This window comes from Thamnophis sirtalis, unplaced genomic scaffold (assembly GCF_051295495.1).
Source record: "Thamnophis sirtalis isolate CommonGarterSnake01/CBP01778 unplaced genomic scaffold, rThaSir2_p1.2 scaffold_7, whole genome shotgun sequence".
Lineage (NCBI taxonomy): Eukaryota > Metazoa > Chordata > Lepidosauria > Squamata > Natricidae > Thamnophis > Thamnophis sirtalis.
This window is the reverse complement of record NW_028261387.1, coordinates 15,425,023-15,440,348: the sequence shown is the minus strand read 5'-3', so window position 1 is coordinate 15,440,348 and position 15,326 is coordinate 15,425,023. Positions and strand designations below refer to the sequence as shown.

At 39.3% G+C, this 15,326-nt stretch overlaps 1 protein-coding gene across 1 annotated transcript in view; it reads right to left on the bottom strand.

Moving 5' to 3' along the window:
- Window positions 1-618: 618 nt before the first annotated feature.
- LPAR3 (lysophosphatidic acid receptor 3) overlaps window positions 619-15,326 on the bottom strand; it is a 34,704-nt gene continuing 19,996 nt past the window's right edge. Inside the window, exon 3 of the mRNA XM_014053050.2 lies at window positions 619-2,663. Coding sequence (XP_013908525.2) covers window positions 2,332-2,663 — 332 coding nt within the window. The 3' untranslated portion in view covers window positions 619-2,331. The remainder of the gene's footprint in view (window positions 2,664-15,326) is intronic.

Genomic DNA, 15,326 nt, shown 5'->3' with positions numbered 1-15,326 from the left:
AGAATACAATGTTTTCTTTCATTCTTACAATTAAATTCTTTTAGAAGAAAAAAAAATGCTTTTTCTTTTTAAACAATGAGGCTTACATCTGAGTTAGCCTATCAAGCCCTAATCTGGGCTCTTTCTATTCCTTTTCATGACAGGAACACACAGGAAATGTAAATGGACCTTTTTCTTTCAATACATGATTATTTCCAAACAGAGGCCAAAATATTCATGTTACAGAATAAATGAGTACATACTGTATAAATAACAAATAGTATTTTCCCCTCACCTCGAAAAGCGGCTGTTCCTTGTCCTTTTTTTAATGGGAACAGTTTGGTCATCTTTTTGGAATTTAACCATACATAATCTTAGTGATTGTTTTTTTTTTTTTAGTTGCAGGCAGGATTTTTAAAAGACAATCGCAGCATGAAAAAGAAAGCATAAACCATCCCTCGATAGAAACTATCCATCATTATCCATACATAACGTGATTAAATAAACATGATTCCAATAATGAGATTAACGTCATGTGTGATTTGACGTTCAATATTTCTTCTTTTTAAAAAAAAAAACAGCAACGAGGTGATCAAAATCAAATACAAAGCATTTATTTTAAACACTAGATAATCCACAGGCATTAAACCATTTAAAAAGTAATGTATGAAAAGCAATCTGTACATATTAAGATTTTTTAAAATTAAAATATTGTAATAAAAGTATATACAAATACAAATTCATGCTTTTGCAGAAATCTTTCCAGGATCTTATGCTAACCTGAAAAGATTACTTCTATCAAATACAGCTGATAAATATTGTTGCCTTTTTTTCTTTTTCATCTGGTTATAACATATTACCTTGACTATACTGATAATTCACATGCATTCAAGACATTCAGTTTACTAACAAAATGTCTAATGTTCTTCTGTTAGCAATACACTGGGTTGCATGTACATAAATGATCGTGATGCAGAATCCTTTATATTTTTAATGACATACCACAATAAGTTCACTCTAATTAAATTAGAGTGCTAATATTTTTAGACCTATTAATATGGAATGGGAGCTACATGTGCATGGAATAACTTATTGTGAGGATTTTAGCATGTTCTAAATTTTTTTGGAATGCAACTAAATATTGCCCCTCTGGAGCAGAAAATGCCATTTGTAGAAACTACTACTTTATAGAGACTGGGGGTGGGGTGGTTAAAGAGCAGATAAAGGGCAAATGCAGGTTCTACAGCTCACATTTACAGCCTGAAAAATCTTTATTAAAATGCTTAATTGCAGAACACGTACAATGTTCCACTTATAAAACTAAACAGCCGACTATATTTACTCAGAAGCAAGTCCCACTGAGTTCAGAGCAGCTGTAGGCTGCTACCTAAAGCAAACAATTTAAAAGCCACTCTGAATAACTAAACTAATTCTGACCTAGCTCTTTCCCAAAGAAAGAAATCGGTGTCTGTGCTGTACCACTTCAGACAGAAGAGAGGCAGCAAAACTGACCAAGTACTCTCTATTACAGAAATGATAGTCACAAAAGAGAAAGCCCTTCATGTAAAGAACTGGAACATTGTGGAGAAGCTTGTTTATATTATGCCCTAATAGCTGGTTACCTGTGTGGCTTTTTATTAAAAGGGAACAACCCCAAGTCTGCAATGGTGGTGCAATCCATTTTGCCACCAGAGTGTCTTCTCCTACTTGCTGGGCCACTAAAATGCCATACTTGGCACCATAGACCTAGCCAGCTGCTTTGTTGTGGTGGCAGAAAAGCACTCATTCCTTTTGAGTATTTGCTCAATGCCCAATTCTGAACAGGTGTTCGTCAGAAGGAAGCACTGAGCACTGAGAGAGAATCTGATGTTTGGCAACTGAAGTACTTTTGTGCCAGGCACAAAAAATGTAGCTGAGAATGGCAGCCCTCAAAAGATGTAAAAATAAAGCCTCACTTGAGGATGAGGACCTCCCCCCGTCTACTGAGAAGCTGACCCTGTCACCTCACCACAATTGGCTGTTAAGGTGCAGCCCTGGCACAGTGACATCGCACCACTGCCTAGACCTCTGAGGAAGGAGACTCCATAATGCTGCTTGTACTGTTTCCAGACTTAAAAGGAACACTGCAGAGTTGAAACCACTCCTTCCATTCTTTCATATCCCTTCAAGTACATTTTTTCCTCATCCAGTAATTATTTACAAAGATGTCAGGTAACCCTGGGATCTGGGTTTTGGTACAGAGAACATATTCTTCTGTGGTTTCAGGGTTCAGTGATCTCAGGTGGTTCAGAGATCATTTGGATTGTGGCCTACCCCCGGCGCAGTCCCCATTTGGAGGAGGGGGGGGAGAATTCAGGTATTTTCTTTGCCACTGATAGTCACTTGACTAATGCCATTTTCCAAGTACTGGCTAGAGGAATCTATGCTCCTGCCGAGCACTGCAGAGGGGATCCTCGAAGACCGACGATCCTGGCTTCTCTCCTCAAATGAGCAACAAATCATGCGCCTCATAGTATTTGACATCTCGTCGTCTTTGTAAGAGTAAATTATTGGATTCATGATAGAGTTCAGCAGAGCTAGGAGAAGGAACCACCTTTTCACATTCTGAACTTCACAATGAGTGCAATTCAAACCATCAAGGAGTAGTACAACAAGTCCAGGAGTCCAGCATACAATAAAAGCACCTACCGGGGAGAAGAGAGGAAAGATTTATAAGGATTATTCAAGAACAAGTTTACATTTTCAAAAAAAAAATTATAGGCATAAAACAGTATCACACATACACAATTCACCGACAGATCGTGATGGGCAAGATTCCATTATTTTACCCTCCTGCAAATTATTTTACCTTTAAAGGTGTTTAAAAAGTTTAACACCTGCTTCTAAGGAAAATATACTATACCCACCAATGCTAATTGGAAGCCTTAAATCAGATAACCTGCAGAAGAAGGCTCAATTTACTCTTCCATCAAAATTCTGTTATTATTGCCTAAATTGTTTTAAAATTTCAAGATAGCATGGAGTGCCACAAGATATATTTTATGAATTGATATGAATCAAATGGTTGACCTTTGTTTCACAAAGCACCGGGTAAGAGCATCCACGTGAATTACAATGACTTAAACTTTCTCCTATTGCTGTAATACCCTATATTGTAAATTTTGTTATAACATCTTTTTTTTTATAAAGGGAAAGCGTCTGGAGCCTGGAAAGGGTGAAAGTGCTCTACATGGGGCTGCCCTTGAAGAGCATTCGGCGACTTCAGCTAGTCCAGAATGCGGCCGCGCGAGCGATCGTGGGTGCACCTCGCTTCACCCATGTAACACCTATCCTCCGCGAGCTGCACTGGCTGCCTGTTGATCTCCGGGTGCGCTTCAAGGTGCTACTTATCACCTACAAAGCCCTTCATGGTACTGGACCTGGGTACTTGAGAGACCGCCTACTGCCAATTACCTCCTCTAGAACGATACGATCGCATAGATTAGGCCTCCTCCTAATTCCATCATCCAGTCAGTGTAGACTGGAAACTACCCAGAGAAGAGCCTTCTCGGTGGCTGCTCCGACCCTCTGGAACGAACTCCCCGTGGAGATTCGGACCCTCACCACCCTCCAGTCCTTCCACGCCGCTCTAAAGATCTGGCTGTCCCGGCTGGCCTGGGGTTAAGAGTCTAACCCCACTCAAATTGTGTGACTGTTGTATTTTCTTTTTAATATGTTGTATTGTCTTCATGTTGGAAAATTGTTTGTCCCCCCCCCTTTTTTTTTGAACTGTGAGCCGCCCTGAGGTCCCCCAGGGAAAAGGGCGGCATACAAATAAAGGGAAAATGAAAATGAAATGAAAAATGCACATGGGAATGGGTCACTTGCGCATGCAAGTGGGGGGGGGGTCACCTCTAGAAAAAGGATAGCCATCACTGGTCTAGCCTCTGAATATAAAAAGGTCCCCATTTTATGTTCAGTCTTTATTGCCTTCTAAAGATATTAAGTCTGGGTGAATGCTGGAATTCCTGAGACTTCATAATGTTTAGAAGATACAATACAGGGGGAAAAAACAGCTTAAAACATATACAAAAAAATGCAAGAATATAATTATGGAGTCAGCAGGAATCAAACTTGATTTCCAGGTTGTAGGCAACACAAAATCATCATTGAATTTTTCAAGTAATATAGCACAAGTATGCAAATAGAGTTTGGCTGCAGGCAACTTTCAAGATCTCTTATGGTATCTTATTGAAAACCATAGTTAATGATTTATTTCCTGCTTAGACCTTTAGGGATCTGCCACTTCTTTTACTGTCCAAAACTAAAAATAGACAAAGTAGCTTCCATTGACTCCCCTATTCTCATTACTGTCTTATAACAGTAAAGAAAATAAATAGGGCAAGAAGGTAAAAAATAAATGCAGCAAATCTTATTTACCTGTAATAATTGCACCACCCATTAAAAGATTGGTTGAAGGGGCTTCACAACAGAGTGATTACTAAAACGTAGATGAGCAATTTAGAAAAGCTTAGGCAATACAGCATTTTATTTTATTTACATCCCATTATTAAAATCTCAGTTAGCAGACAGACTATTAAATTAAAAATTAAAACTACCATATTTAAAGATCCTCCTGATACATTAAATAATTATAAAGCAGTTCAGATGTATTATGTCTTCATATCTAGTTGCCAACACTGCAAGTTTGCACTCTAGGATTTCAGTGCAAACAACAGAGGGGAAGAGAGAAAACGGCTACGCATAAACCAAGCGTGTGCTTAGCTGAAGCCACAATTGCAGCCCATCGTATAAAAATAGAAAAATTACAGCTCTGCATAAAAGGCAGGCCGTAGAAATCATAGAGAGGAAAATCTGTTGTATTTTTTGAAAAAAGTCACCGTTTATATTTCAAGTAGTCCTTCCCCTCTTTTCTAAAGTTTACAAATATTTTTGTAAAGTGTTCTTGTGGCAACAAGGAAGTATTCTTCAAGTGGTCTGGATATCTTTTGACTCGGCAGATATGGAAACAAATGATTCAACTACGTGCCTAGAGTTCAACTTACCAGTACACCATCCAACTCACATCCAGTTCAGTAACTCTTACATAGGGAAGGAAGCTGAGTTCAGTTCCTATATTTGTGCCCAACTTGCTGTGCAACTTTAAGGAAGCCCTTCACTTTTCTGATTGCAAAATGTGAATAAAGAGTATATGATCAAGATTGCATGTGTATCTGATATGCTTTCATTATGCAACACATGAGCATGAATTGTAGTTAAAAGAATGCTGTAGCCTCTAAATCAAGCTTGATTCCTGGTGACTCCACAATTATGTTCTTGTGTTTTTTTTAGGAACGGTAGGAAATGGTTTGGCATTTTTTCCTACAGAATGTTTTTCAATGTCCTAATCTAATTTACAGCCCCAAATAATCTAACAATCAAATCACATTCAACACAGAGGGTTTAGTTTGCAACATTTTCAGATGTTGACAAAAGTTCTTATAAGTACTGTAATAATTATAGAAAGTATTGTCAGGACTGCCAACAAATGTGCATATTGTCAAGGCTATGGTTTTTTTCAGTTGCGATGTATGGCTGTGAAACCATAAGAAAGGCTGAGTGCCGAGGGGAGGAGCCGAAGTTGTGATGACACGACGTGCGATCTCAATGCTCTGAGATCGCAGTTGACACTTTTGCCTCTGGGTGGTCCAAACGGACCTAAACTGTCCCGTAGAGACAGTGAACAGGAAGAATACATCTTGCTGATTACAGGGACATCGCAAAGTCTCTGATTGATCCAAGAGAAGCTCTTCAAGCCAGTGACAAAAAATCCAGCCAAATGACTGATGAAGTCATGGCGGCTCCAAAACGGAAGGATATGGAAAGAGAAAGAGTTTTCAGCTGGTGAGAAATTTTTACTGTTTTAAAAGTGACTGCCTATTAAAAAAAACTTAAAATTAATTTAAATTGGAGAACAGAAGAAATAAGCAGCGGAATTAAATTTGGACTGGTTTTGAACAGTGTGTTATCTTACTTTTTAAATGCTATTTTTACGGATGGAATTTATGCAAGCCTTTTAAAACGAACGGACTAAGTTTCCTTCTTCTATTTTTTTTCTTTGACTATTCTCTGTAATCTGTGGACTAAAACTCCTCTTTCATTACTGTGGGTGTTTTTCTAACTCATTTAAGAATCGGACCTTTTTAAAAACTTGAAATACAAAAAGATACAAAAAGAAAGAAAGAAATTGTAACATTGTAATGCTGCTACTCGGAAGTTGATGTTTGTGTATTGGAAACGAAATACTTTTTTCACTGATTATCCTGGTTTGTCACTTCAAGGATTCACAGCTTGTTTATGGAGAGTGATAAGAAGAAGAAGAAAAACACAGAGATGTTCCTTTGAAGTAGATTTTTAACCAGAGAAAGGTGAAATGTTATTGTGATGCTTAATTCTGCTAAAACCTTCTAAGCTAGAGTAGCAGCGTTTGACAGCTGGAAATCATGGCGCAATTTCAAAACCAGAAAGGAGTTTTAAATCTGCAAAAGATATTCTCAGAAATACAGAAATTATCAAATACAAGTGAGAGGATAAAGAAGAAGTTGGATTACTTAGTCCATCTAACAGTAAAATATGACAGAGAAGTTGAAGATGTTCATCAAATGGAAAAAGTGGTGGTTAAAATCCCAAAAATCGAAGAGGAAAGTGAATATAAAGAAATTAAAATTTCTGATATTTTTCTGGTGATTGGTTTGCTTCTGAAAATGGAAAGAGTGGAATACTAAAGAGGAATTAAATGGAGGAGAAACCTACCCCAGATGGGAAGATACAGAAGAGGAAAAATAAAAGAATTTATGGATTTAAAGAGAGAAATCCTATTAGCAATAGTTTTGATAATACGACCGACAATCAAAGATAAGCAGATTAAGGGAACAGAAGAAGGGCATCGAAATTACATGACAGATCTTATAAGCAAAGAGTTGCTAAGAGAAGTCCATACAAAGCTGATTACGGAGATGATTAGAGGACTGACAGAAGATATGACACTGTTTTGTTACTGGAAAGATACAGGTTGATAGATGGAAGAGTATAATTTAAAACTAGCTAAACAGTGAAATTTAGGGATGATAGATATAGTTAAATAAATAATTGATAATGATAATAATGTATACAATGTGTAGTGTTATGATTTCTACAGTATGTAAAAAAGGAAGATTTTATGTGTTTCTGTTTGTTTTGAAAATTAAAAAAAAACTTAAAAAAAAAGAAAGGCTGAGTGCCAAAGAATTGAGGCCTTTGAACTATGATGCTGAAGAAGACTCCTGCGAGTCCCTTGGACTGCAAGAAAATCAAACCGGTCAGTCCTAGAGGAGATCAACCCTGACTGCTCTTTAGAAGGCCAGATCCTGAAGATGAAACTCAAATACTTTGGCCACCTAATTAGAAGGAAAGACTCACTGGAGAAGAGCCTAATGCTGGGAAAGATTGAGGGCAAAAGAAGAATGGGACCACAGAGAATGAGGTGGCTGGATAGAATCACCGAAGCAGTTAGTGTGAGTTTAAATGAACTCCAGGGGATGGTAGAGGACAGGAAGGCCTGGAGGAACGTCCATGGGGTCACGATGGGTCGGACACGACTTCATAACTAACAACAATTGTCAGGATAGGCGATCTTAAGCAACATTTCCCAACTCCTGCTCTTCAATGTATTGGACTACAATTTACATATAATTTCTATTGATGTCATCATCATAGGAGTTTTAATTCCACCATATCTAGACAATACCAAGTTAGGGAAAATTCAACTTTTAAACATAATTACATTCAATTTCATCTATTTTTTTCTGAAATTGCAGCTATAACTGGCAGGTGGCTAGTCTTTTTATGTTTTGCAAATATATAAATAGCAATAGCAATAGCAGTTAGACTTATATACCGCTTCATAGGGCTTTCAGCCCTCTCTAAGCGGTTTACAGAGTCAGCATATTGCCCCCAACAACAATCTGGATCCTCATTTTACCCACCTCAGGAGGATGGAAGGCTGAGTCAACCCTGAGCCGGTGAGATTTGAACAGCCGATCTGCAGAACTGCAGTCAGCTGAAGTAGCCTGCAGTGCTGCATTTAACCACTGCACCACCTTGGCTCAATATTAGTATATTTGGAACAACATTGAACAGGACAAGTAAATAAAGTGTAATGAAGCTTTTTTTATGATTTTCCTAATCTGTCTCTTATTAGTTGCCTAAGTAGCTCAAGGTGACGAACACATATAGTACTCTTTCCTTCTTCCATTTTCCCCAGAACAACCACCCTATGAGTTGGATTGGGCTGAGAGAGAAACTGACTGACCCAAAGTCACCCAGCCAACAATCATGCTTAAGCGGGGACTAGAATTCAGAGACACCTATTTCTGGACCAGCACCTTAAATCACTAAACCAAACTTTCATAAATTTGTAATCCATCAAGGCATAAGATTGTCCCATTTCTTTAATGTATGATACTAAAAATGCAAGTATGTTTGGTTTGCAAGTCTTATTTTCTTCAGAATAAAATTTTGTTAGTTTCTCAGAATATGGATGATTTTGGGGACTTAGAAGATATCCTGTAACATTGCTACAGTCTTTTGAAAGAGTTAACAACCTAGATCCATCTTCTCTTTTAAAGTCTCCCCTTAAAGCATTGATAAATCCTCTAGCTCCAATTATTATTTCCTTCATTCCATCTTCTGGAAAGAACATTTTTAAACAACCACTCAAAACATTTGTATACTATCAATGTAAGCAATGTATGTTTATATGAGGAGAGACTTGAGGGAAATAATAGCATTTCTTCTCGAATATAGGCATGTCACAACAAGGGCTAAGCACACTTCAAATTAGCAAACCAAAAGTCTTGTGCTGGCTTGTCTGGAATGCCATATTCTTTCTTTTCAAAGCAGTGTTTTGAATTTTTAGCCAAGATGCTTTTGTAAAAGTAATCTGAAAACTGAGAAGCTTCTAGAGCAATTTCTCCAACCCAGCAGCTTCTATATACTTTGAACTGCAATCCCATCATCACCCATAAGCACAATGACTGAAGGTATTTGAAATCAGAAAACATCGATCTGAGAATGAAAAAGCATAATATTCAACAGAACTTTATGTGGTATCATTCAAAAGTTTGTACATTTATAGCTTGATACATCATGAATTCAGGACAGTAGTGACTGGTTTTATTTTCTTACCTATAACTTGGTACACATTATAGCAATAGCAGTTAGATTTATATACCGCTTCATAGGGCTTTCAGCCCTCTCTAAGCGGTTTACAGAGTCAGCATATTGCCCCCAACAACAATCCGGGTCCTCATTTTACCCACCTCGGAAGGATGGAAGGCTGAGTCAACCCTGAGCCGGTGAGATTTGAACAGCCAAACTGCAGAACTGCAGTCAGCTGAAGTAGCCTGCAGTGCTGCATTTAACCACTGCGCCACCTCGGCTCTCTTATACAATTACATACTACATATAACATATAATTTGTACATATTTTGACCGTAATTCCAATGTTTTTGTACAGACTACTTAGTCATTCTTTTAACCACATTTTTCTAGTTATGGTTAACTACTTAAAGCTTCATTTCAGAGGAAAGCAGAGAACAGTAAATGAACTAAAGTATCTGACGCAGTTACTAATTTTTTAGGATTTCTCCCTATCTACCCCCACCCTCTCTTCACCAGTTGCCCCCGTTTCCCCTCCAAAACCCCGGCCTTAGCCCCACCGACAGTGGTAAGGCTCATAATAAGAACAATGAGTCTGCCTAGAGAAAAGCAGTACAAGGGCTGTTATTGTAGTGTAAGGAAAATAATCTTGCACTTAACACCCAAAAAACTAAAGAACTTATAATTAACTTCAGGAGGAAGAGAGATGTACATTTACCATTGTACATAAATGGCGAGGAGGTGGAGAGTGTTGATAGTTTTAAATTTCTGGGCATTTATATCTCAGAGGACCTCTCATGGACTATGAATGCTAACATGCTTGTGAAGAAGGCACAAAAGGCTGTTCTTCCTGAGAATGCTCAGGAAGATAAATCTCTCAGCATCTACTTCTGTCCTACTATCACAGCACCATTGAGAGTGTCCTGACATACAACATTCTTGTATGGTATGGGAGCAGCTCTGCAATGGACAAAAAAGGTTTACAGAGAATCATGAAAACTGCCCAGAATATCATCAAGCTCCAGCTATCAGCCTGGGACAACATCTTCGCATCTTAACATCCTCAAAGATTCTTCCCATCCTGCTTACAATCTTTTTGGACTGTTACCTTCTGGCAGAAGATACAGAACAATTAAAACTGGGACCGCACATCTTCTGAATAGTTTTTATCCAGAGCTATAATTGCACTGAACAATGAACTAAAGGACAATCATCAGTGAGCTGTTGGACAGAATTACTTGGTCTGTTGTGTGGATGCTTGGGTGGTTTAGGGGTGGGGAATTTTTGGTGGGTGGGGTGTGTGTTTGGGAATTGTCATATGTGTTGGGCCTGGTCTCTGGGTGTTATGTGAATTTCATTGTATGGGTATACTGTGTATAAAAGAGCCGAGGTGGCGCAGTGGTTAGGGTGCAGTACTGCAGGCCACTTCAGCTGACTGTGATCTGCAGTTCAGCGGTTCAAATCTCACCGGCTCAAGGTCGACTCAGCCTTCCATCCTTCTGAGGTGGGTGAAATGAGGACCCAGACTGTGGGGGCAAGTTGCTGACTCAATTTGCTAAAAAATTTGTAAACCGCTTAGAGAGGGCTGAAAGCCCTATTAAGCGGTATAGAAGTCTAATAATAAATAAATAAAAAATAAATAAATAAAATATATGTACAATAAAAATAAAGTATTCATCTTCTTCTCTTCCACGGCGACTCGTCCAGATTCTGGAGTACAAGCTGACCTGAGTTTTTGGTGGCTCCCAAACAGCTGCCGTTGCTAGGAAGCAGCTGGCAGGCAAAGCAACATCCCAGATGCTGCCTCTTTGAGAAAGAGGCGGCAGTTTGCCGCAGACCGTTGAAAAGTCCTCCGGTTGGCAAAAAAGCTGCTGCCGTCACCATTTTCTTCGCACATGTGCATCCCATTGCCTTACAAGTACGCTTGGAGTTCAAGGCAAAGGGATGTGCATGCGCAAAGAAAATGGCGGCAATGGCAGCAGCTTTTTCACTGACCAGAGGACTTTTCAGCAGCTAGCTGCCACTTCTTTGACAGCCGGTATACAAAGCATGAGTGAGTGGTGACTAGGCAGGCAAGGTGAGCAACCGGCAACAAGGCGACTGGTTCGGGGGTGTGGCCAGCCAGCCATCGCTACTGGTTCGCCAAACTGGGCAAAAACTGAGCTGAATACCATCTCTAGAAGAAGTGAATAAACTGGCCAAAATCAAAACTCTTTGACTTCTTAAAAAAAAAACTTAAATAGAATCAGGGGATATATTTTTTTCAGGTTTCCCTACCTGGCTGCAGATAACAGTTTTTAGTCTGTGAATGTGAAGGTCAAATGTATCAGGCAGAGCCTATTATGCACGATGACATGAAAATTTATAGCAAGGGATCAGAAACAAAGAAAACAGTTTTAAGTCCAATTTTAAGCATCAAGAGCTTGGAATACAGGTGCAGAAATATAAACCCTCATAGACTATTGTTACTTCGAACACTGGTTTACAGCAAACTGAATCTTAGCAGTCAGCATACAATCCAGTTAGTCTTTTATTCTAAAGAATCTATGCCTTTTATTTCCAGTGATGATGGCAGCCATGCTAGCTAATTTGATATAGTGGCTATTCAATCCACTACCCTCTTTCTTAAAAAGTTATCCAAAGACTCTAGATAGCAAAAGAATTTTCAGTCAAGGCTCCCCTAACACTGTTAAACTCTAGCAAACAATTCAAATTCAGGAATTGCAGCATTAGCCATAGGGAAGTTTCCCCATTGGCTTATTGCCATGAATCAATATCTAAGAAATGGAAAACTAGTTTTGGGGAATAAAAATAAGACATTGGACAACTTAGGATAAATGAAAACAGCATAATAATTTTTCAACCACTAAAATATGCAGATACAGGGAGTGGAAACAGTCGTTTAAAAATGTAGGTAGATTGTTATCTCTAAACATAATAGGAGAAAGAATTAGAAACTTCTAAAAAGCAATTGCAATGACGTGCAACCTTAAAGAAAATACTTCCTGACAGGAAAAAAAAATTGCCCGCTGAATTATTGCTGACACACAGCTTTGCAGAATGAAAAAGCTCTGACAAAGAGACAGGGTGTAATCCTATTCAGATTTCAAGGCCTCCCTGCTTGAAGATTTTTAATCTTTAGGCTGCTAAATATCTACTATGCTTTGGAGGTGCAGGTTTATAGGCTTGAATTCCATGAGAAAAAGGCATTAGGATGTTATCTATCACCATAAAGGTTGATCAGAACTCTGAGCATTGAAGTAATTAATGGCAAATTGAATCTTGACACCAAAATGGTGTCCACCAAATATATTTCTTTGTTATCTTCTGTAAAATGGATTAACAGCGTTCCCCTATGGAGGAAAACAACTAAACATTTACATCTCTCAGGTTTACATAGTTTACATGGATGTAGATTCAGATTTAGATTCTGGATTTAGGTAAAATTCAAAAATGTGTGTCAAGAGTCCTTCCCAAAAATACAACTTTGCCCAGAAAGAAAGTGACGGATCCACTTCCTCTATTCAAATGTAGCGGCCAAGATTTTAATTTCACTTGCGTACTAAAAGGAGAAGCATAAATCCACACGCAATGCCACATGAAACTACTGGGGAGAACATCTAAAGTTTTGGAATATGCAGATGATATCAAGATCCAACTTCAAAGAAATAACTGGTATCCTTAGACACTGGTTAAGTTTAATACCGTGTTGGACTAGGGAGAATAAGACTGAGGTTCTACTAATAAACAAGGATCTGGACTTTATTATTATTATTATTATACAATTGTATCACAGCGGCCAGTTGTTTCGCCGGATTTGGCATTGGTTACTAGTCGGACCCCACCCAGGGGCCTAGGACGTCGTAACGTATTTTCGTAATATGCGTGCAGATCCAAGCAGTGCGGCTTTTTGCATTTGACTGATGGTGATTTTGTCAATTTTTAACTGTTTTAAATGTAATTCCAGTGCTTTTGGAATAGCACCCAGTGTGCCAATTACCACTGGAATTATCACTGCTGGTTTGTGCCATAGTCGTTGAATTTCTATTTTTAAGTCCTGGTATCTTGCGATTTTTTCATGTTCCTTCTCGGCGACCCTGCTATCACCTGGTATTGCGATGTCTATGATTGTGACCTTATTTTTCTCAACCAGTGTGATGTCTGGTGTATTATGCGCCAGTATTTTGTCTGTTTGTATACGGAAATCCCACAAGATCTTGACCATCTGATTTTCGGTGACTTTTTCAGGCTGATGTTCCCACCAGTTTGTTGCTGTTTTATTATTATTATTATTATTATTATTATTATTTATTAGACTTCTATACCGCTTAATAGGGCTTTCAGCCCTCTCTAAGCGGTTTACAAATTTTTTAGCAAATTGAGTCAGCAACTTGCCCCCACAGTCTGGGTCCTCATTTCACCCACCTCAGAAGGATGGAAGGCTGAGTCGACCTTGAGCCGGTGAGATTTGAACCGCTGAACTGCAGATCACAGTCAGCTGAAGTGGCCTGCAGTACTGCACCCTAACCACTGCGCCACCTCGGCTCTTTGGGGCAGAGGTTCAGTTTTATATGGATAGGATTGTTCTTCCCCTGAAACAATATGTCCACTGTCTGGGAGTTACAGTAGACTCCCGGATTTTAAATCACTGGATTTGAAAGTAGTACCTGTTGCAGTGTGTGTACTGCATAAAGATAGCTACTAAGCAGCTCAGATTCCTTCTGAGTTGCTTAGATCTGGCAAGTTAACAATGTTTAATTATTGCGTTCCTATCTCACTAACACAACTCTGGGCAGCTAATACAGGTTAGAACCATAATATAAAAATACATATCATGACAAACTTTAAAAAACCCAAAGTGTATGCTGGAAAAAAACATTTCTTACAATCCCAAAGGTGCTTTTCAAAAGGCAACTGGACTTTCTTAGGTTTTTTTTCTTGAAAACATTTCACTTCTCATCCCAAAATCTTCTGCAGTTTTGAAGCTTCTTGGATGAGAAGCAAAATATTTTCAAGAAAAAAACTAAGAAAGTTCAGTTGCCTTTTGAAAAGCAACCTTAGGAAAGCCACAGCCCGGATGATTGAGAATCTCTGCAGACATATACCAACAATGTGGGCTAAATTATTTTCCTGACCCCCATGCTCGGGGAAGCAGCCAGATCCTAAAGCCAAAAGGTAAACAGGATCAGAGCCATCCCCACCTCCAGCAGCATGGTGCTTCAGACACAGCAGCTATGGAAAAGGCACATTGCCTGGTTTCCATCAGATTAACCAGATGCACAACATGCCCCACCTGCCTGAACAATAGCAGTTAGACTTATATACCGCTTCATAGGGCTTCCAGCACTCTCTAAGCGGTTTACAGAGTCAGCATATCGCCCCCAACAATCCGGGTCCTCATTTTACCCACCTCGGAAGGATGGAAGGCTGAGTCAACCTTGAGCTGGTGAGATTTGAACAGCCGAACTGCAGAACTGCAGTCAGCTGAAGTAGCCTGCAGTGCTGCACTCTAACCACTGCGCCACCTTGGCTCAGAGAGAAACAATAGAAGCCAGTTAATTCCTCAAGTACCTCTCGCCCCCCCCCCCCTGCCACCCTGGGCCAAGAAAGGCTTTAAAGTTAATAACCAGTACCGTAAATTGCCATGAAAACAAATAGGGGGCCAGTGTAGCTCATGGAGCATATAGGCATAATGAAGTACATGTGCTGTAATCTATGCAACGGTTGTCTCCAAGATGCTTTTTTTTTTAACAAAAGGGTTTCCCCCCTCCCTTGAGGATGAAAACATTTCACTTCTCATCCGGGAACCTTCATCAGTTCTGATGGTGTGCGGGACGGAAAGATAGGTACTGACAGTTGAGACTGAATGGTAGGGGATGGAAGGATAGGTTCTGATACAGCGATGGTAGGGGATCGAATAATTGCATTTTTTTTGCAGTTATGTGGTTGCTGGGACTCTCTGAGAGCTGTTGAGACCACGTGGGAGGTTAATCTGTGCCCTCAGGGTCGCCTGAATCAGGGCACAATTGGTTGTGGAATATTCTTGGGCCGCCAAGGGCTGCATTGTAAACTGGAGATGTGTGGTTTCCTATTCCTCCCCTTCTGTTGAATTGAAGGTTCAATTTTAACCCAAATGGATTATTTTACACACACCCCTTTCAAACCAAAGG